This window comes from Panthera onca, chromosome A1 (assembly GCF_046562875.1).
Source record: "Panthera onca isolate mPanOnc1 chromosome A1, mPanOnc1 haplotype 2, whole genome shotgun sequence".
NCBI classification, from domain to species: domain Eukaryota; kingdom Metazoa; phylum Chordata; class Mammalia; order Carnivora; family Felidae; genus Panthera; species Panthera onca.
The window spans coordinates 96,571,153-96,594,884 of NC_138339.1; the positions used below are offsets into that span (position 1 = coordinate 96,571,153).

The 23,732-nt window shown below is 42.8% G+C and overlaps 2 protein-coding genes across 2 annotated transcripts in view; one reads left to right on the top strand and one right to left on the bottom strand.

The window, feature by feature from the left end:
* Positions 1-23,732, top strand: part of ARSB (arylsulfatase B) — a 168,967-nt gene that overhangs the window by 100,436 nt on the left and 44,799 nt on the right. The window contains exon 6 of the mRNA XM_060635482.3: positions 5,676-5,746. Within this exon, the coding sequence (XP_060491465.2) occupies positions 5,676-5,746 (71 nt within the window). The remainder of the gene's footprint in view (positions 1-5,675; positions 5,747-23,732) is intronic.
* LOC132682359 (small integral membrane protein 3-like) lies at positions 23,257-23,544 on the bottom strand. Its single transcript, XM_060637677.1, has one exon. It carries the CDS (start codon positions 23,542-23,544, stop codon positions 23,257-23,259), a length of 288 nt encoding a protein of 95 aa, XP_060493660.1.

Here is a 23,732-nt window from a genome sequence, read left to right on the forward strand (position 1 = left end):
TATAGAATTACCATATGATCCAGCAAGTCCAGTCCTAGGTATATATGCAAGAGAAATGACAACAAGGGTCCATACAAAAACTTGTACATGAGCAGCCATAACAGGATTATTCATAATAGCCAAAAAGTGGACCGAATGTCCATCAACTGATGGGTGGATAAAGAAAACATGTTATATCCGTACAATGAAATATTATTCAGCCATTTAAAGGAATGAAGTACTTGATAAATGTTACAACATGGATGAACCTTGAAAACATTACACTTAGTTAAAGAAGCTAGTCACATAAGACCACATATTCTATGATCCCATTTCTATAAAATGTCTGGAATAGGCACATCTGAAGGAACGCTACAGATTAGTGATTGCCTAGGGCTTCTGCGAGGGTACATAATTTTTATTTAGTAGGGGAAAAAAATAAAATTCGATTTTGTTTTATTAGATGTTATTTTATAATTCTGAATACTCTAAAAATATTTAACCGTACACTTTATTTTTTTTAATGTTTATTTATTTTGAGAAAGAGAGTGAGAGAGAGAAAGAGAGCATGGGGGAAGGGCAGAGAGAGAGGAGAGAGAGAATGCCAAGCAGGCTCCGCCCTGTTAGCACAGAGCCTGTTGCAGGGCTCAAGCTCCCAAACAGTGAGATCATGACCTGAGCTAAAATCAAGAGTGGGATGATTAACCGACTGAGCCACCCAGGCACCCCCAACTGAACACTTTAAATGGGTGAATTGTATGATTTGTAAATTATATTTTAATAAAGCTAATTTAAAACAAATTACTTTTATGAATCTGCATGCCCAGGCTGAAGCACATGTCAATGAGATCACGCTCTTTTGGCGGAACTCATGCATCAGTATGTTTTAAAGCTTCCCAGGTGATTGCATTGTGTAGCCAGGGTCAAGAACCATCGCTCTAGAATCAGGTCTAAACTAAACGAATTTCTAATTTAGGAAACGCTGAAGGAGTTCCAGTCCTGTGTAACAGGGCTCCAAGGGACTTTCTCCAATCTTGCTACTCAAAGTGTGGTCCTCAGACCAGCAACAACCATACTACCCGGGAACCTGCTAGAAATGCAGATTCCTGGCCCCACCTGCTCAAATAAATCAGATCCACAGTTTAACAGGATCTCCTAGGGATCTGCATGTACATTAATATTTGAATAGCTCTGTTCCAGAGCAGTGGTCGCAACCCGGTGCCTCTCGGTTGCACACTGGAATCAGCTAGGAGTTCAAAAAAGTACTGATGCCTGGGTTCTGCCCCACAGTGATCTTTCTGGTTACGAGATGTAGTCGGAGCATCTGGATGTGAAAGCTCCTCAGGTAATTCTTTATTTTTATTTATTTTTGACAGAGAGAGAGAGAGAGAGAGAGAGAGAGAGAGAGAGAGACAGGTAGAGCATGAGTTGGAGAGGGGCAGAGAGAGGGAGACACAGAATGAGAAGCAGCCCCAGTCTCTCAGCTGTCAGCACAGAGCCTGACATGGGGCTCAAACCCACGAACCACGAGTTCATGACCTGAGCGAAAGTCTGGCACTTTTCTGACTGAGCCACCCAGGTGCCCCGCTCCTCGGGTAATTCTAATGTGAGATAAAATGAGAATAACTTCAGTTACAATACTGTTCGGAGACATTTAATGGTGAAGAGAAGATATGATGGTTAAAGGTAAAATAAATACATAAATATGTGGAAAAACTGCATAAAAAAGTAGAGGTTATTGGTGACAAAAATTTCCAGAGGCGCAGAGAAGAAAGGATGGCACTATGACGGCAGTGCAAGAGGTTTGCCCTAAAAATACACAGGAAGAGGAAAAGATAAAAAAAGAAAAGCCTAAGCATTTTTCTCTCCAGGTACAGGAGTGAGATCTTTTATATGATTATTAGAGACTACTCAACTTTAGATGATCAAGGATTTGTGAGCCTTTAAGAGTATTTTAAACTGCACTGAAAACAGGTGCCTGCTTATTGAACTTTCCTCTCTTTTAATCTAAAAAGAGAATGTCAGTTTATTAATCCAGTGGTAGAGATTTTTCTCCCAGTAACCAGAGCGCTGGAGTCCAGTTTCTTGGTTCTGGGGAAACCGAGTTCCTCCTGGGAGCTGAGCCGAGTCAGGGAGGTGTTTATTCTTCCTTCCAGGCATCGTCATTATTGGGCTACACCTCTATAATGACCAGTAGTTCTCTGCCCTTTGCTGGTCACTTGAGAATCATGACTCTAAACTATTCCCTATGCAATACTATGGAGCTTGCAGGGCTGGTCTTTGAGATCCCCGTTTATCACCCGACTCCCCAACACCCCTCACCTGCCGGGTTCTCCTGTGTTCTTCTCCGGAGGCTTGAGTCCCCTTCTCCCATCCAGCATCAGTGTGCTGTGCCCTGGTCTCCCCTGCAGTGAGCCACACGGTTTCTGTGCCTTCCCGAGTGGATGTGTGTATGTGTATATGTGTGTGCATAATCACTTTCGTGAAACTGTACCGGTAAGGTAACTTAGTGCGGCATAGCTGTTAAAGGAAGCCCACTTCCTCCTCACCCCCCCCCCCCCCCGCCTTTTCTTCCTCCATCTTCTCTCCTCCCTATCCTCCTTTCCTCTCCTCCCCTCCTTCTCAGGCATTAAGACCCTGCACCCATTATTGAAACAAAGCCTTTAGTGTCGAGATTTGAGAACCCGGTGACTCTAAACCCATTATTGTGTTTTCTCCGTTTTGGTAAAAGCAATCCTGTTCTTAAATGTGCATGGGAATTCTCAGACTCCTGAGAGGGAATTACATGATCAATCGTTGTGATAACTACATTGTAAGCAGGTAGAATACAATCACATTCCAAAAGTTAGCATGTTTAAATATTACATGTATGTCCTAGTTTGGATAGTTCTTCCTGTCTTTAAAATCCTGTAAAATATCTGAGTTTTCCCCCTTGTTACGCTTTTAAATGTGTTTGTGGGGCCTTAGAAATTTTTAGAAATTATATACTACTTTTAAAAAATCTTAAAAATTTCCCAATTATCATAATACATACTAGTTATAAAAATTAAAAGTCCTGATAACCTCACTCCACCCATCCACCCCCCCCCCCAGTTAACACTTTGGTGTATATTTTTTTTTCATATTTCCATAATTACTTCCCATGTAGGTATGTATCTTTTTAAAAATCCACCTGGAGATATTTCTAAAATCCATCATTTCCCAAAAGGCTAGCCCCAGGGAATTAGTACATGAACTTGTCTGGGCTTTTAATTTATATTTTGAGGGGGAGTAATCCAAGATTTATGGTATTTTACTCAGTCCCTAAATGTACATTTGGTTTCTTTGGTTTATTTAATAAATTTCTTGGAGTGACTAAGGGTGTTTGATCACTGTTTTATTCACTGATCACATACTGTCTTCTTGCCTCATATCCGTAACCACATCCTTTTCTAAATATTCCAATGACTACATTTTAAAAAGTAGTATCATAACATGCTCAAGAGAATTGTTTGTTTTTTGTTTGGGTTTTGTTGTTGTTTTTGTTCCTATTTGCATCATGGTGATTCTGTCTGTGGAGATTTTTCCAGGACCTAATCCATCACCAGGGTTACTCACAAACTCAGGTATTCCAAACGTCATCTCTTCTTTTTAGTTTCCTTATTTTGAAATATCTGTGACTCTTCTGAGTAATGAAAAAAATATGAATGAGTAACATACAGAGAGACTCTTTCTAAAAGTTATTAGAAAAATATCCTTTATTTAACTGTGCCTAACGCTTTGGGGTATTCCAGTGAACTTTGCTTTTAAAGACAAATAGTTATGTACTAATATCTTGGCCCTGACGTTTTTGGATATTTTTTTGAATTGAATGAATTTTGTTTTGTTTTTAGGTAGTCCAGAAAAATTCTATCTTTATTTTTAAGTCATCTTAAAATTTTAACATGCAGATTTTACTCAGCTAACTGTAAATCTCATCAATAGTATTAACTTTTTCTCAATGATAAGACTTTATAAAATGCATCCATTCTGATTTCCCCTCCTGACTTACTTGCTATTATTATCCAGATTTTAACTCTATTTACTTTGAACCCACAAATTAGACATCATCATTATCATCATCATCATCATCATCATCATCATCATCCTGTTTAGATTTTCTCATGTTTACCATTTTCTTTGCTAATCGTGCTTACTTGCATTCAGAGTTTCTGGAATCAAACTCTAGTTCCTATCATTTTGGACTGGTTGACAGTCTCCAGGACAATCAGATAGTTAGTTGCCTCAGGAAGAAAATGAGAAAAGTCCTGGGAAATAGCCCCCTCTCCCCAGCAACCCTGCCTCTGGTGCCTGCGGGACTAGAGGCATCCCTGTGTATTTCCCTCCCAGTCTCTAATTGGTGTGTTTTATGGAGTGGAGAACAAGGAAATCTTATAGAATACTGAAGTTAAAAGCACTCACTTTGAAGAGCTGTCATTTATTCTGAGATCATATTCTTCCTACCTTTTTGGCTGTTAAAATCGTCTTTATTTCATAAAATAATGCTGATGGTAGTTGAAACTTGGGGTTTTCTTAATTAATTAAATTTTGCTAAAAAATATTTTTTTTTACTTGGCAAATACACAATTCTATGGGCCTTGAAATCCTAAGCCATTGCTGCTGATAGCTACCTGTGATTTGGGGGTGTGGCTATTGGGCTGCCTGAAACCATGTCCTCTTGGTTACATCAGGGACCTTAGTGATTATTCAGTTGTATACAAAGCCTACAGTGTTAACAAGTAGTACTTTGCAACCTTTTATTGGGTTCTCAAATAGTCCTCTCCCCACAGTTGAAATTGCATCTAACAACTTCTTACATAAGGCTGAGTACATACTAGCAAATGTCCTGGGTGCATCATGCACTCCCCACATATATCTGGTGGTGTTAATACTCTCAATTTTTTGAGAACACCATTTTGAGAGTCACATGATCTACGATTTGACCAATAACTTTGTGCCTTCCTTACTTGTAACATAAGGGGTTGGTCTGTGATCCCCAAGTTTCTGTTCACCACTAATGTAGGTTGTGATAGTAGTATTGATGCTGCTATCCTGGCAGATGTTATTTCCGCATCTCCCTGTGAATGGTCAGCGTGAAGCCTACACAGAACAACTTGGGTTCTCATTGCCCCTCTGTAAGGAACGGCCGCGTATAAATACAGCCACATCGTTCATTGCAAAGGGTCACAGGAGTCTTTAATTTTTGTTTTAATCTTTTATTTTATTTTTGAGAGAGAGAGAGAGAATGAGCAAGCAGAGGAGGGGCAGAGAGAGAGAGAGGGAGACACAGAATCCGAAGCAGGCTCCAGGCTCCCAGCTGTCAGCACGGAGCCCGATGCGGGCCTCGAACTCACGAACCGTGAGATCATGACCTGAGCCGAAGTTGGACGTTTAACCGACTGAGCCACCCAGGTGCCCCAAGGGTAACAGGACTCTTATTTTTTAATTGTCATAGTACTTGACGCTGAAAGTCTTATCAGATGTTCATCATTGCTATCATGGGGACAAATGATGAATTGAAGACGCACCAACTGCAGATTTTAGAGATCTCTGAATGCATGACAAAGTTGTTAATTGGCAGGTTTGTTATTTCCTGTAGTGCAAGAAAGGGAAATATTAAAAATCATCATATTGATTTGAGAGAGGAAATTAATGTGTCCTAAAAAATTCTCTTCTAGTGAAGGAAGCCCATCCCCCAGAAAGGAGCTGCTGCATAATATCGACCCAAACTTTGTGGATATTTCACCATGTGAGTACCTTGTTTATTGCTACTAAACTGAATCCCTTTGGCTCACGAACACAGTTTTACTGCCTGGTTTGTCTCTAGCCTAACGTTCTCCTTTGCCACTTGAGTTTGCTGACAGGGTAAACAGTTCTCCATAACACCCGCTATACTGATCGCATCGTGGCTTCAGTGGCCCAGGGGGTAAATTCTGTTCTTGGCTCTGCCTATTCCTAGCTATGTGATCTTCCAGCCATTTCATCTCCCTGCCTTAGCTTTTCCAGAGGGTCCTAGAGGCTCCTGCTCACTGTGGGAGTCATGTTATTGTTGTTGCCTTCTTCTCACCTGAGAGTTCCAGAGACTTCTTCCAGGAAACCCAAGGTCAAATAAGCTACCACATCATCCGATGGAGCTGGCCAGCTGCTACCCAGCACCTGCTGCATCACACAGGTGTGACTCACCCAGCAATCCTGGAAGTGATTTAGCTTGATTCTGGCTACTGCCTAGATTAAGGCATAGGTAGCCCCATTGATTCTGCAGGGAAGGAAGCCATTTGTGCTCTCAGATCACTCCAGTTTGTAACAGTGCTGTGTAAATGCCATGCTAGTGGCCCTGAGGACCCAAGCTTAGTGAGTTTGGGCCTGGAAAGCCTTAACTCTTAGGCCCTTTGTCCAGCCTCCATCATAAAGCCTGGCGTCTTCAGAAAATAATGCTCCTCCGTTTCTTTCATTCATTGTACATTCGCCTCCTTTCTAGGTATACTGCCACCCCCTTTATTCGTTCCTTCCTTCAGGCTCTCCTTACTTCTTTGTCCTCTCCAGTCTGTGTCACAGCCTGGCACAGGGTTTCCTTGCTTGGACAGCAACCCCACAGTAACTCTGTCCACGGGCATCCGCGGCCCCACTCTCCCACCTGCCACTCCTTGACCTGTTAGACGCTTGCCTTTTCTAAGGAGGCAGATCGTCCTATTTTTGTCTTGAAAATGCTTTTCTCTGTGGCTGAAACACCTTACCCTGCCCTCCCACAGGTTCTCCTCTTTCCTTAAAACTCAATAGAAACGTCCCATCTATGTGAACGCTCCTTGGAGCCCCAGAAAGTCCTTCCTCAGCATCCCTTTGTACATATCTGTGTGTAAATCCTTCATCGAATTCTCTTATACTGTGCCTTCATTTCCCACTAAGCTGAGAGCTCCTGGAAGTCAAGCTCTGTGGCTGATTCATCTTTTCATCCTCATAAGTTAACATGAATACCCAGCACTGGGTAGGCCCTTGGTAATAATTACGTGATGACTAATGGAGGGGCGTTGGGATAGCATTAGGACCAGAGTAGAAGCATTAGACTTGGAAAGGAAAGGGCCTGAGGCAGTATGGAGAAATTGGAGTCACTTATGTCCCTGGGAGAGACAAGGGTACTTCTATGTCCATATGGTAGCCACTAGCCATTTGTGGCCATTGAACATTTGAAATGTGGCTAATTGTGGATTGAGATGTGCTAAAGTATAAAATACATATCAGATTCTGAGGATTTAGTATTAAAAAATGTGAAATATATCATAAAATATATTTACTAGTTGAAATGGCAATATTTTGGATATGTTGAGTTAAATACGTTATTATTAATTCCACCTCTTTCCTTTTCCTGTGGTTAATAGAGAATGTAGAATTACATATGAATTTGCATTATATTTCTGTTAGTCTACAAGGATTGTTCTAGAAGGTGCTAGGAAGTGATTTGATCAGCAGTGTGAGAGGAGCAGAGACTCCCATGACTAGTTACTAAGAACCCAACATCCATGGTTTTTAACCTTTTCTCTGCCCCAGCACAGCAAAGGGGTGTGACACGTTATAGTCCATAACTGGCTCACGGGAGCAGTGATTCTTTTTTATTTATTTATTTTTTAAATATTTTTTTTTAACATTTATTTATTTTTGAGACAGAGCATGAACGGGGGAGGGTCAGAGAGAGGGAGACACAGAATCTGAAACAGGCTCCAGGCTCCGAGCTGTCAGCACAGAGCCTGACGCGGGGCTCGAACCCACGAACTGTGAGATCATGACCTGAGCCGAAGTCGGCCGCTCAACCGACTGAGCCACCCAGGCGCCCCACGAGAGCAGTGATTCTTGACCAGTGAGATCAGAATCTCTCGCAAGAAGGGAAGAGAGGGGAGGCAGGAAGGGTTTTTAAGACTTGTAGGTAATTTAACGCACTGAGAAACCCAGTATGAAGACCAAGGATGTGCTGAGTATGCTGCACACATTGTAATAGTTGCCACTGTCCTTAACCAACTATGTTCCATCTACAGAAGAAAAGCCTTAAGCCCCCTCCACTCGCCAAGCTGAATTTTTCTTAGCAGCAGAAATGGGGGCGTAGGTTGTATGTTTCTGGGTAAGTCGGTTGTAATGCTGCCTGCGGCAGGTTCTTAGTACGTACAACCCGCTGTGGATCTGCTACCTCCCCTAAAGTGCCGCAGCTAAATCACAGCATGGCACAAGCTTTCTCCAGTGTAAAAGTTGAGAAGGCATGGAAATCAGAAGAGAGAATCATCTTAGTTTTGCCACCCATCGATTCTAGGGCCTTGAGCAAGTCCCTCCACTTTTCCTGGACTCAGTTTCCCACATATTAAGTGATGGACTTACGAAGACCCTTTACTGCTGTCACAAAGTCAGGGACATTTTCTGGCCTTCTGCTGCTCCCACCCCCCCTCCTTAAAGCCCCCTCCAGGCCTCCCTGTTGGCCTGCCCTGCCAACTAGGAACTCCTGCCTGTCATGAGGGACATTGTCTGGTGCTGGCATCGACGTGGAACCACATTCACCGTTGGTCCACAGAAACAGGGTGCTCACTTCTGTCTCTGCCTGCCAGTGGCCAAGTGCCACTCCTCCTTGTACATGGACAACACCATGGGCTTTTCTCCCCAGTTTTTATATTCATTTCAATCTACCTTGCAGCAGAAGTTGAAAAAAGGAGAGCTATCTTTGGGGTCCTGCTCGTTTATGGGAGGATGAAACAAGCTCATTGCCTTTTCTATGCAACTAATTGGGGGGATTAAATCCATCTATAAGAAAATATGTATTTATAGGACAACCAAGTCTTCAAATTTACACATTCTTTTTTTCCAAAGTTTATGTATTTATTTTTGAGAGAGACAGAGACAGCATGAGTGGGGGAGATGCAGAGAGATAGAGAGAGAGAGAGAGAGAGGGAGAGAGAGAGAGAGAGAGAGAGAGAGAATCCCAGGCAGGATCCACACTGTCACCACAGAGCCCGGTGCGGGGCTCAAACTCACGAAACTGTGAGATCATGACCTGAGCCAAAACCAAGAATTGGACGCTTAACCGACTGAGCCACCCAGGCGCCCCAAATCCTACTTATAGGGTATGTTTCATGAATATGTTCTAGAGGCTTTGTGGAATAAGATCATACAGCAGCCGATCTAGAATTTATGTGAAAGGTTAACGATTGAGTCAATGTTATCACAGAACCATTTCTTTGGTTTCTAACCCCAACAATTCGCAGATTGTTTGTCCTTCCTTATAGCACAAGAGGGTGGTGTTCTACCTCTCCTTCCCAAACGCCACTTAGTTCACCAGTCTCCTCACCTGTCAAGTGAACATTGAATTAAAATGTCTGAAGTTCCTTCCAGCTTCAACATTCTTCGGGTCTCTAAACAGGATCTCAAAGGGGCAAAGCCCCTAACTCAGTCTCTCTCCTTTTCCACCCTGTGCTCATTGATAAGCAGTAATGTAGCCAAAGGCATGGTTGTAAAAGAGATGAATACAAGTGAAAATGTTAGAAACATTAGAAGCGCTGAAGTAATTTGTCAGCACCTGAGTGGCTCAGTCGGTTGAGCATCCAACTCTTGATTTTGGCTCCTCTGTCTTCCTCCCATCCCCCACTCATGCATGTGCTCTCTCGTGGTCTCTAAAATAAAAAAAAACAAGGAAAGATGAGAAACAAAATCAGCACTCGAGTAATTTGAATTATAGGATTTTGTTATTACCACATCCTGCCCACTTTTTTGATCCCTGTTGTAAAACATCACTGCATCAATTTACTTACCCATCTGCTCTCTCCCCTTTAGTGGGTCTTGTTGGGGGTTGTGGACCAATATCCCCTCCTATGATGAATCAGAGAAACAGGCATTAGACATTTCTCAGGGGAGCCCTGCCTTCTATGTAGTACCAGATCCCCAGAAAAGCTGGCCTGTTGGGGTTTAGCAGCTATACTCCCTCCCTCTTATTCTAAGGTGCCCCCAAGGCCCTTCCTACTGGTGGAGTTGGGGCACTTTTCATGGACACATACCCTTGGTACTTTTTGAGTTAGGTGTTAATAACAAAGATATTGCCAAAAGACTGGGACACAGACATAAACACATACTAGAGTTCATAGGATTTCTCATAGACCAGGAGATTCTGTGGTAAAGCATAAATAGTCTCAACGAACCACAGGTCACACTCGTTAGGCTGGCTACCATCAAAAGAAAAAAAAAGGAAGGAAGACAAATAACAAGTGTTGGTGAGGATTTGGAGAAATTTGGACACTTACGCACTACTGGTGGGAATGTTGGTGGGACGGTAAAATGCTGTTAAACACTTATGTACTGTTGGTGGGAATGTAAAATGGGAACGCACAGTTGGTGGCATGAAAGGGTGAACAAAATGCAGTACACATATAAGTGGAATATCAGCCTTAAAAAGGACAGAAATTCTGGCACATGCTACAACACGGATGAACCTTAAGAACATTTGTAGAATGAGCCAGTCACCAAGAGACAAATACTGCATGCTTCCACTTATATGAGGTAACTATGTAGTCAAAATTATAGAGACAGAAAGTGGAATGGTGGCTGCCAGGGGCTGGAGGAGGCGAGATGGGGCTTAGTGCCTAATGGGTGTAGTTTCAGTTTTGCAAGATGAAAAGAGTTGTGTGGTTGGGAGTGGGGTGATGGTGGCTCAACAACGTGAATGTACTTAATGCCACTCAGCTGTCCATTTAAAAGTAGTTAAATGGTAAGTTTTATATATTTTTTAAAAATATAGTTTTTAGTGTTTTTATTTATTTTTGAGAGAGAGAGAGCACACACAAGAGTGGGTTAGGGGCAGAGACAGAGGGGGACAGATGATCCGCAACGGGCTCTGCGCTGACAGCAGCAAGCCCAGCGTGGGGTTCGAGCTCATGAACCGTGAGATCGTGACCTGAGCCAAAGTCGGATGCCCCACTGACTGATCCCCCCAGGCGCCCCCAGAGTTTATATATATATATATATATTTTTTTTTTAACCACAATGAAAAATAAATAGAATGTAAAACAAACAAACAGAAGCATAGAAATTCATGAGGACAGGGTCTGTATCTTTTTCATTTACTGCCATATTCCCAGTGCATAGCATGGAATCTGCCATGATAGTGATTTCTCAATAAATACTTGTTAATGAGTGATCATAGATCAACAGGCTAAAGTCATTGTCTTACTGTCGTTTAGCATTTCCTGAACCTAAAAGTACCTCCAGATGGCAATTCACACCCGCCTTTTCATCCCTGAACTTGCATCCTACGTTTTGTTCCTAAATAAAAAGAGTTTAATTACCGTTAAGAAGTGGCTTGTGACCATTAACATGATCATATACAGACGTCTGAAGCTACTTATCCAGTTTATAAATGTTCACCCTCACCCTTCCCCTGCATTGAAAATATCAGCCAGAAGAGAGATGATGTGGGATTTTCCCTGCCTTTCTTCAGTCCTTTCCCCAGACCTCCTTGCTAGACAAATACATATATTAATAAAGTCCCTGCCTCTGTGTGCAGCTCAGCCTGACTTCCCCTCTGAGTCCAGGGAGCTGCCTCTCCTGGCTGTTCTCTTTGTGTTCCCTTTCTGGCAAGTTCCCTGTCATTGTTTCATTGACCACTGTCCTCTCAATGCCCCAATTTGGCTCTGCTTTTATCTCTACCTCGCCCCCCACCCCAGGGCCAGTATCGGACGTGTGGGCTGTATTCGCTTTCCTGTGTGCTTTGAGGAAACATTTTATTCATCTTTAGAGGCTTTGTTCTAAGGTAACCTTGGACAGACCTGTGTTGGTCTCTGTCCAGATAGTACCTTTTTATCCTCCCAAGACTCAGGGTCCTTCTCGAGCAGTCAGGGTAGTCAGTGGGGGAAACCTGTGTGAGCTCGAGGGACAGGGATGATGCTATTTAAGCTGATTTACAAAAAGCTGGGAAACATCCACGGTGCTAGGGAGCAGCCATGATTCCAAGTCAGGGCCTGAGCTCCTGTGGGTGCGAGCCCAGCTCTACGTGCTTGTGAGGAGCTCCACACTCCCTTAGGTTCCAGCCATAGTGCCCCAGACCACGAGGGGAAATAATTCAAAGGCATTCATTTGCCTGAGAGAGAATATATACACCCATCCTACAGGCACCAGGCTTGACATGGGCTGTTCTGAAGTTAATGAGCCCACCCCGTCTGAGACCACCAGCTCACCTGGGAAGTCAGACGTGGCTTCCTGTGCATCCTTAGAATTCTCACCTACATCTGGTCGCGCAGTGTATACCTATATACCTGACAGACGTGCACACACATAAAGTCCTCAGATTCTTCTGGTAGAAGCTTGATCGTAGATGAAGGGCACTGACAGATGTTAGCGTTTTCCACACCACCAAAGGCCAAGTCTTCAAAGTGATTCCATACAGCTTTATTACTATTTCGTTTAAAAGGCCTCCTTTCTTTAAAGGTTATAATGAGATGTTATTTCTGCTCTTGATTACAGAGTGCAAGAACAGTCTTTCCCTCCCTCCCTCTCACACACTCATTTTCTGTGGTAAAATTGGCAAATCTATACTTGAGTTCTAAGAGTTGTCCAGGTTTGCCTGCCTCGAGCTCCTCCCCATGTCCTCCTTGGAGCAACCTTCAGTCCATTTCTGAGATTATTTATTTAGCAGGTGTGACGAGCTAGGTACTGATGTACACACTGGAGGTCAGTTAGACTTTAAGTTTTGTTAGAAGCTGCTCTGGGAGAGGCCGTGGACACAGCTTCCGACTTCCCTGCTTGACGGCTGTCGGTGGTCCCCCACTGCCCACAGCCACGCGTAGACTCCTCAGCCTGTGGGCTGCAACCTCCATCATTCAGCTGACGTGACCCCTCAGGACCATTGCCCTGTCCGCCTCCAGCCACTGTCATCTTCCTGTGTTTTTCTGATGCTCCTCTAGGGACTAGTTCACATCCCTTCTCCTCTATGAAACTCTGTCTGACCCCTCCACACCTGAGTCCCTCGAGCTTCTCTGGAGCACCCTAGGACACTGAGCTCTCGCTCCCTCATTCCAGTTATTTGTATTTGTGTCTTTTCCCCAACCAGAGCCGTAAGTTCCAAGGAGGACAAGATTTCACCTATAGCTCTCTCAGTCCGTTTTGTTGTGGAGATTTGTACACACTGAAACAATGTGTGCTAAGAAATTAACCAGTGAAGTTGATTATCACTCATTCATTTAAATAGAATAAATCTAGCAAGAGCAATAATATCATATGTTATTATCAAAGCACTTTCATTCTTCCTGGCGTATTTGCGAAGTGGCCATCCAGAAGCAACCTTCTGCCTTTCGGGCTGAAATGTGATACTGAGCAGAGGAAGAAAAGTTAGGTGGGCTGCATGAGGCCCACCACCTCTCCCTTAGGAGAGTGTTCATCATTGCATAGGATACCAGAAATTAGAAGGCATTCAGTTCGCCCACCCTCTTTATAACTAGGAAGGAGACGCTGAGTCATTGGTCACACAGAGCTGATAAGTAACAGACCTGAAATGCACAGCGTTCCAGGTTCAGGCCTCACACAACAGTCACGTCCTACTAATTTCAGGAGTCTCTGTTTTCTGTTTTGCACGGGATTTGGGCGAAAGGGATGCCCAGATCTGTGTTTCAGTCATCTTACTCAAATAACAGCATGTCAGTGGAACATTACACACACAAGTGTGGCTAGAAAAATGGACACAACCGTGACACTAGTCTTGCACTTTCATGTACAACCAGCCTGTGTGCATGACACCAGCTTCTGTTTGTAAAGCTAGTTATGTAAGTGCTGCAGTGCCTTGTAGTAATTACACTGCAGGACGGTGGTGGGATGAGAGAGAGGGGTGTAGGGACAGGGCGTGTAGCCTACTGGAACACACAGAGGTCCAAGGTGTCCAGAAGTCTGGGTTAGAATTCCAGCTTTGACTTAGTTCCCATAAGCCTGTGGATAAGTTCTTTGAGTTTCCCATTTCATCGCCTCTAAATTGAGGACAATTAAATCTGTGTCCTATAAATATGTCTCGAAAACAGTTAATGGCGATTATATTCTGGCTGCTGGGATTGGGAGGGGGCATATGTGTACTTTTTTTAGATGTATTTCTCCCGTTTCAAATTCTAGTAATGAGCACATATAACTTCCATAATCAGGAATAAAGCCGTAAAGATTTACTTTTCTAAACCAGTCAGGAGGGTTCTTGTGAGACTGTCCTATCTGGAAAGCTGCTGGGTCTTCAGTGAGTGGGAATTGGGGCCACACCAGTGTCCTTGACCCCCATGCCCACCTGTACCATGGCGGGGAAGCTGCTGTGTGACCCTTCTCCACCACCACCAGCCGCGAGCCCCTGACTGCCTCTGCTGGGACTCTTTCTCTCTGCTGAATATAGGAGCACATTTTGCAGCTTGACACAAAGTTGGCAAAATTTTGTGTCTTCTCTACATGCCACTATTTGTCTGTAGGGACTCATCAGATTTTCCTTGGTGTGGGTTGGTATATGCCCTCAGTCGCAGAGCCTAAACTCAGATATCTTTGCTCCTTTTTAATTTTCAAAGACTTTTCTTCTGCCTCCTTCACTTTAGGGAGCATTAAAATGTGTTTGGATGCTGAAGGCAGTCCCACAAGCCTTGTATCCCATCCACCCCACTTCACACAGTGCATCTCAAGTAACATACATCAAACCTTTGCTGTTAACACTTGGTGCTGGCGTCCTGGCTTTCATCCTGAGAAAATAAATAAACCACACCAAACCCACAGCCCTTTAAAAACACTAATTAATCCTCACCACAGGCCTGGACTACACAGCAATGGCAAATCCCACTGCCCCAATTTTATGTTTGGAGAAATCAGAGTAAGCAACTTTTTTTAAGGGTTCCCAGGGCTGGATAACAGAAGCTGACTTGAAGGGTTAGGGCTGGCCCTGCCTCCTGGGGAAGGGCATGTGGCCAGGGCCAGCTGCCTCGCTGAATTCCCTCCTGCACAACACCATGTGGTTACTTGCCCAGAACTCTATTTACACATCAGCCTTTATTTTTTCCCCCGGGGTTACAATGATGCCAAATCCTCTCATTTCCAACTGACCACTTATTTATTTGCTTACTTTTCTTTAATTCTGGTAGAGCCTAGAAATTTTACTTAACGGCTTCCAAGAGTAGCTGGATCAAAAGGGTTGATCAAAGGGCTAGGCTGATCTTGACACCCCACACAAAATAGACGACCCTTCACATAGTCCTTTTCAGATATGGCGGCTCTGCCCCCCACCCTCCACACTGAAACCTACTCAGTACCCAGGTCTGTTCAAGATTTGAGGATGTCCGGGGGCACCTGGATGGCTCCCTTTGTTAAGTATGCGGCTTCAGCTCAGGTCATGATCTCACGGTGCATGAGTTCCAGCCCCGTGTCGGGCTCTGTGCTGACAGCTCAAAGCCTGGAGCCTGCTTTGGATTCTGTCTCTCTCTGTCTCTCTCCCTCTCCCTCTCTCTCTTTCTGCCCCTCCCTCTCTGGCACTTTCTCTCACTCTCTCTCTGTCTCAAAAATGAATAAGTATAAAATAGTTTTTTTAAATAAACACTAAAAATATATACTTTTTTAAAATTTGAGGATGTCCACACTCCCCCTTTTCTCTCCCAGTCTAGACCTGACATCTTCCTACCTCACTTCCCCAATCTTACAATCTGTAAGGTAAATGCATATGCCTTTCTTCAAACCATGAAAGTTTGGAAAACCAAAACCTCACTAAATTTTGTGGGACGTATCCAATGGACTTAAAGTGTAGTAAGTCCCTTTTCTAAATATTTACTAATCTGGTCTCTTTTTCATCTTTTGGTTAATATTCTCATGATACATCTTTGTCAACCTTTTTACTTTCAATCTCTCTGAATTTAAAGTGTTTTAAGTATGTCCTTTTCTAAGGAGCATGTACCTATTTTCTTTTCTTTAATCCAGTCTAACAAACTTCAGCCCTGTATGAGTATATGAGAGTTTCAGGGCCTTTAGGGTGCTTCTGTATAAGCCTGAAATTAAACTTTTAAAAACATTTCTGGGAAGAAAGCTGAGTACCTGGTCTACCTTAAGCAATCCATAATGTGAGATGTTGGTAATCAGGCATTTATAGACTGAGCCTGTTACCTCTGGCAGCAAATACCTAGGGAAAGAATACATGGCCCCTGCTTCTGAAGAGCCTTAGGATGAGAGGAAAAACTGTATGCCCAGGAAGTGATATTAACACAGTAGTAAAACAAAGTAGCAACAAATGATAAGTGATGTAAATTGAATACATAAGCACTCAGGAGAAACAAAGAAATGATGAGAGGCATTTGGGGGTGATTAGGATAGATTTCCTCGAAAAGTATAGTTTAAAATTTCCCGTTATTTTAATAACTTTGGTTTTATCTTTCTTGATTTAAATGTGAATGAAGGAAAATAATATTTAACACTGTATTAATTTTCTGTCGCTGCTGGAACAAGTTACCATAAACTCAGTGACTTAACACCACACACATTCACGTTACAGTCCTGTAGGTTCAAAGTCTGACATGGATCTCACGGGACAAAAATCCAGGGTGTTGGCAGGGCCGCATTCCTTCCTGGGGGATTTAAGGGAGAATCCATGTCCTTGCCTTTTCCAGCCTGGAGCGGCTGCCCACATTATTTGGCCCATGCCTCCTTCCTCCATCTTCAAAGCCAGCAATGGAGGGCTGAGTCCTTCTCGTAGCCTTGCTTCTGTTATCATGCCTCCTCTGACCTCTTCCACTTTTAATCTTTTAAATTTTTTTAAAGTTTATTTATTTATTTAGAGCAAGTGGAGAGGGGCAGAGGAAGAGAGAGAGAGAGAGAGAGAGAGAGAGAGAGAATCCCAAGCAGGCTCCACACTGGCAGCACGGGGCTATATGCGGGGCTCAAACCTACAAACCATGAGATCACGAGCTGAGCCAAAATCAAGAGTTGGATGCTTAACTGACCGAGCCACCCAGGTGCCCCATAATAGTTCTATTTTTAATTTTTTGAGGACCCTTCATGCTACTTTCCATAGTGGGTATGCCAATTCACATTACCAACAGTGCACAAGGGTTCCCTTTTCTCCACAGTGTCACCAACACTCTTTTCTTTTTGATCCTCTGCCTATTTTTTCATTGGATTTTTTTCTCTTGAGTGGTATGTGTTCCTTTTGGGTATTAACTCCTTATCAGATGTATGGTTTGCAAATATTTTCTCCCATTTTATAGGTCTGTTGATTTTGTTTTCTTTTGCTGTACACAAGCTTTTTAGTATGATGTAGTTTCACTAGACTATTTTTGCCTTTGTGGCTTGTGTTTTTGGTGTCATATCCAAAAAATCAATGCCAAGAAGTTTTTTTGTCCATTTCGAGTTGGGTTTTGTGTATGGTATAAGATAAGGGTACAATTTCATCTTTTGCATGCGGGTATTCAGTTTTTCCAGCACCATTTGTTGAAGAGACTGTCCTTTCCCCCATGTGTGTTCTTGGGTTTATTTCTGGGCTTTTTGTTCCATTGGCCATATGTCTGCTTTTATACTAGTAATTATTTACTTCCTTTGTTTTTTTCCTGCTCTTTTTCTAAGTTGAAATTCAAACTTTATGAACATTTTTCCAGAGCAAAGTGGTCTTTTTTTTTTTAACTTAGATATTTTTTAATATTATTTTTTTGAGAGAGAGAGAGAGAGAGAAAGAGACAGAGCATGAGCAGGGGAGGGGCAAAGAGAGAGGGAGACACAGAATCCGAAGCAGTCTCCAGGCTTTGAGCTGTCACCACAGAGCCCGACACGGGGCTCGAACTCATGAACCGTGAGATTATGACTTGAGCCAAAGTCAGACACTCAACCGACTGAGCCACCCAGGAGCCCCATCACAGTAGTCTTTTTTTAAAAGTGTGTGGTGGTAGTTTTTAAAATTTGCCTGAAAACCCATTTTATCTGATTTAAATCTAGGAATACCAGCTCTCTTTTTCATCTTTTGGTTAATATTCTGATGATACATCTTTGTCAACTTTTTTACTTCCAATCTCTCTGAATTTTAAGTGTTTTAAGTATGTTCTTTTCGAAGGAGCATGCACCTATTTTCTTTTCTTTAATCCAGTCTAACAAACTTCAGCCCTGTATGAGTATATGAGAGTTTCAGTTACTCTGCTTTCTTACCAACATTTAACATTGGCAGTCTTTTTAATTTTAGCCATGCTATCAGGTATGCAGTGATATGTCATTGTGGTTTTATTTTGTATTTGTTAAATCCTTGAAAACCATTGCTGCTTATATTTTGTCCACTTTTCTAGGCGTTGATGATAGAAAGGTAAACCCAGCCCTTACCACTTGCTAAGTAGCATTCCTCACCTTGTAATTTTCAAAGTTAATTTCTTAACATATACCTAAGGCATTTGAAGAGTTTTTCTTTTAAAAATAAACTTATAGGGGTGCCTGGGTGGCTCAGTCGATTAAGTATCCAACTCTTGATCTCAGCTCAGGTCATGATCTCATGGTTGGTAATTTCAAGCCCTGCATTGGGCTCCATTCTGGCAGTATGGAGCCTGCTTGGGAGTCTCTCTCTCCCTCTCTCTCTGCCCTTCGTCCCTCCCCCCACCTCTCTCTCTCAAAATAAATAAATAAACATAAACAAACAAACTGTTTTTGGAAGGAAGGTCTGTTGAGATTTCTTGTTCACCATACTGCCAGAAATGAGTGTTTACTATGTGGTATAAGTTAGAGAACTAAATTTTTTTAATTTAGTTAATCCCTATTTTCACCATCATGTATTAAATTACTCATTCTTGCTCACTGTCTTAGTCTTAGTTCACAAAAAGTAAAGCATGAGACAAAGACTTGAATTTAGTTGGTTTACTTGGGGAATAATCCCAGGGTGCAGGAGTGAAGAACAGATTTAATTGTATATAAATTACATTTAGGCTTCAGTACTTTACTTCCTTTTACTATCACTAATTTCATCTTGAGATACAAATTTTTACTTTGATTCTTTTTTGTTTGTTTGTTTCGTACATCTTTGAGTTATCTTCTTTTCATGGAAATTTCATGAGTAATATGCTTTCTGAAGCCTTGCATATTTGAGAATATGGCTTTCTGTTATTATTGCTCATAATGACAACTTTGTTGGGTAAATATTCACGTGGTCATTTTTTTTTTTTTTCCTTCAAAATTCTGTAGACATTGCTCCTGGTCTCTGACATCTATTGTTGCAGAAAAGTAATCTCAGTATAGCCTGATACTTACTTTGGAGGTATCCAGTTTTTCTTTTCTTGACTAGATAATTATAGTGTTCTGTCTTTGGCATCGATAGTTAGAAAATAGATATAGATACAGATATCTAGATATCCATATGTCACCAGTATTTTGGATTTTATTTCATCAGTTTTTCTTGGTAGAGAGTGAGCACTGCACAATTCAAGATTTTTCATTCCAGGAAAGATTTAATCTGACAGATGTTGGGATTTTTATCTCTGTTCAATTTACTCCTGTCTTTTGGGCAGTAGCACCACTTACATGTATGTTAGATATCCTTTGTCCTTCATACGTTTCTTCTTAATCATTTTTATATCTTTGCCATTTCCCCCCCACATTTCAGGATGAGTTCCCCTTCACTGATCTTAATTTTTTTTTTTTATTTTTATTATTTTTTTTACAGATCTCATTCTGTGTCCCTTTAATGCTTCCAGTGGCATTTCAAAAGTAATATGGCAAATTTTTTCCTCACTGCCTTTCTATAGGCTTTCCAGCTCTTTTAATTAAAAAAAAAAAAAGTCAGTTTTATCACTGTATCTTTTGCCTCTTTTGTAGATTTAATATTTCATTGATTGTATTAAGTACATGAAGTTGAGGTCGACAGTTGATTCTTTTTCTTCAGTAAATAGTTCTTAAGTATGCAGTCCCTATACCTCTACAGTGATATGTTCATCTCCTTTTATGTTGTGAAATATTTTCATATTTAGGTGTATTTTATTATGTTCCATGTCCTTAATATTTTATTACTGAGTGTAAATTAGGTGGGTTTTGCTAATAATTGCCTATATTAATTATCTTTGTGTTCCACCTTTCATGCCATTAGAATCATTTCAAATATAAAAGCAGGAGGACTCATTTAGAAAAGATATATAGAACCAGTTCAGTGATCTAATGGCCAGTGGATAAGGAAGAGTGGTCCAATGCAGTGGGCCCTCCTCATAAGGGAAAATAGTGTCTAGGTGGTTTCTTTGTATCCAACGGAGCCATTGATCGGGAGCCAATTTTATGGTCCTTTTGCAGTCAGCTGGATTCTGTTCCAGGTATGCAAGTGACTATGGCCATTTCCTGTCCTGGTGCTTTTGTACCCTGTATTAGGATGGATCCTCCTGCGTGCAGCCTTTTTGTCTAGTGTGCTAGAGATGCCCTTGGACTTCCTGGCGTGGGTGACTCCTAATCTTTTATTTATTTATTTATTTTTAATATTAGAAGAGAAAGCACATGCATGCGGGGCAGAGGGAGAGAGAGAGAATCTTAAGCAGGCTCCATGCTCAATATGGGGCCCGATGCAGGACTGGATCCCACAGACCTGGGATCATGACCTGAGCCAAAATCAAGAGTCAGATGCTCAACTGACTGAGCCACCCAGGTGCCTGGGGTGACTCCTAATCCTCTTGATGCGCAGTAGTCAAAGAGGTTCTCGCCCGAAGGCTTCCTTTCTGTTCTGTCCTGCCCTGATTTCCAAATTATGAATGTTTGTGAAAGTCTGTTAGCAGATCTCTTATTTATTTCTTGGCGCCCGTACTATTTTCTCAGGAAAGGAGTTTTTAGTCAGCTCTAGCTTCTTCCTTTAAAATGTCAGGGGTGTTCTTGGGGCGCCTGGGTGGCTCAGTCAGTTGAGCATCTGACTTTAAGTCAGATTAAAGTCGGTTAAGTGTCCGACTTCAGCTCAGGTCACGATCTCGCGGTCCGTGAGTTCGAGCCCCGCGTCGGGCTCTGGGCTGATGGCTCAGAGCCTGGAGCCTGCTTCCGATTCTGTGTCTCCCTCTCTCTCTGCCCCTCCCCCATTCATGCTCTCTCTCTGTCTCAAAAATAAATAAACGTTAAAAAAAAAAAATTAAAAAAAAAATGTCAGGTGTGTCCCATACCTGTGCTTATTAGTTGCCCTCTCGCCTAAATAAGCAGTTTTAAAGAGGTTAAATACATGATACAGTAAAGGAGTTGAGAGCAATCACATGGAGAGATATAGAGAAGAAACTAATGTTGACAATGCACTGTATTCTAGACACTGTCTAAGCAAACTCCCACCACTGACACTTAGCCCCTGCCTGCATTACTTTCTTTAGAGCACATATCACCGTCTGTCATAATTATATTCTAAATATTTGTTTATCATCTTCCACTCCCATTAAAATAGAAGCTCCACAAGGGCAGACACTTTTGTCTTTTGTATTCATTACTGTACCCAAGTATGTAGAACATGGCATGACAAAAAGCAGTTGTTGAATATATGTCCTGTTTTGTTTTGTTTTGTTTTGTTTTTGATGGTTTTTTTTTTTTTTTTTGAGAGATTGTGCAGGAGAGGGGCTGAGAGAGGAGGGGACAGAAGATCTGAGGCAGGCTCTGTGCTGACAGCAGAGAGCCCAACCCAGGACTTGAACTCACAAAACATGAGATCATAACCTGAGCCGAAGTCAGATCCTCAACCGAGCCACCCAGGCACCCTGAATATATGTCCTTTATTTAAAGGAAAATGAGGGGTGCCTGGGTGGTTCAGTCGGTTGAGTGTCCGACTTTGGCTAAGGTCATGAGTTTGAACCCCACATCAGGCTCTGTGCTGACAGCTTGGAGCCTGGAGCCTGCTTCGGATTCTGTGTCTCCCTCTCTCTCTGCCTCTCCCCTGCTTGCCTCTCTCTCTCTCTCTCTCTCTCTCTCTCAAAAATAAACATTAAAAAAAATAAAGGAAAATGAACAAAAGGAAAGACTCGGGAAGGCCTTTACCAGATATTTTTTTAATATTTATGTATTTTGAGAGAGAGAGAGTGTGCATGCACGTGTGGGAGGGGCAGAGAGGAGAGAGAATCCCAAGCAGGTTCTGCACTGTCAGCACAGAGCCCAACAAGGGGCTCAATCCCATGAACCATGAGGTCATGACGTGAGTCAAGACCAAGAGTCAGCCACTTAACAGACTGAGCCACCCAGGCAACCTAACACATCTTTTCAAAAGAGATCAGACAGATGTCAGAGGTACTTAATTTGTTTGTTTTCTCATTCTAGCACTTTATTGGAGATTGGCTGTGTACATAAATGAAATCAGACCAAAGTAAAAGCATTACTTCCACACAATATTCTGATGTCTGTGCTGTTACATAATTTAATAAGTCCCAAGATGTTTCTGATTTTGGTCAAAAGCTTGAGCAGTCCAGAAATCTCTCTCTATAAATATAGATCATAGCATCTAAACAACCATCATTGTTTTAAGTTAGTTCCAAAACCCCCTGGAAGATCTCTTAAAATCTGTAGCTTAGATTGGCTGCAGTGCTGGTGGGAGGGAATGAAGGGCGTGCACTTTATACCACAGAGCTGATATAGCAGGTACTGGGGTGGGGGGACAGAGCTCCTCAAGTGTGGGGCACACAAGGGCGTGGGGGCTGGAGATCGTGAAAGCTGGCCAGGGAACTCAGCCACCGTGTGTTTTCCCACATTGCTCAACTATCAAAGTGATGAGACTCCAATGCAGAAAGAAGCCCATCACCCCAGGTCCCTTGCATGGCCAAGAAATGACAGAGCCCTCCTCCTGATTGTAGACATTCTGGCACAGAGGTCCTGGGAAGTTCTACCCATCTCCCTCCCCTGCCATGCGTAATTCCCTCCAAATTACATAACGTGAGGGAGGGGCACTGCAAAGAAAATAACTCTGAGCCAAAGTGCTGCCGGCCCCTTGGAATGAGGATAGGGTGCCTTTGCTTGGTTTGACCGGAGGGGCGCTGGCAAAGGCTCCTCTTCCCCCAGTGTCTCCCTCACCACCTTGAAGTCCACCATCAGTAATTAGGTTGTTTGGCTCTTCAAAGCTTCTCAGCATTCAGCAGTAACACCTGTGTATCTGTGGTGGATTTGCTGCTCACAGTCGCAAACAGCTTTAACCTCCACCAAACCATTGGTTCTTACAACCCCATGAGGCAGAAGGGGCAGAGATCATGATCCCCATTTAAAAGAAACCCGGAACCCACAGAATTAGGTCCCTTGACTGAACTCACACAGCTGGCCAGTGGCAAAATCCAAACAAGAGCTCAGATCTCCTGTCATGTGTCAAGCTCCCGAGTTCACACAACAAAGCCTGTCCGTCGCTTTTCTGAGAAGGAAGAGGCTAGGGGAGGGGACACCACCCACATCCCTCACTGCCCCTCTTGGGAGATTCTCAGTCCCATTGAGGACAGAATAAGTTTGCATGTGACAGATAATGATCGCAGTGACCAGGCACAGCAATAAGGAGGTCATGATGACCATGATGGCCAGGATGATGAGGACAATGACCCAGATAGCCAGGATGTGCTTGGGGAGCACAGCCTCCATGGGGACCTGGCTGACGGCATCCATGCTACTTCACTCTGAAATGCGTCCTCCAGAATCCTTTCCTGCTGTAGTCTACACACCTGGAAGTCTAGCCGATGCATTTGGGCTGAGGGGCCGGTACTCAGAGCTCTGCTTTGCGGTGTACGTAGTTTAAGATCCATAACAAGCGGCTTCACCAAGTGAGGGTAATAACACCTGTCCAGAGGTACTTG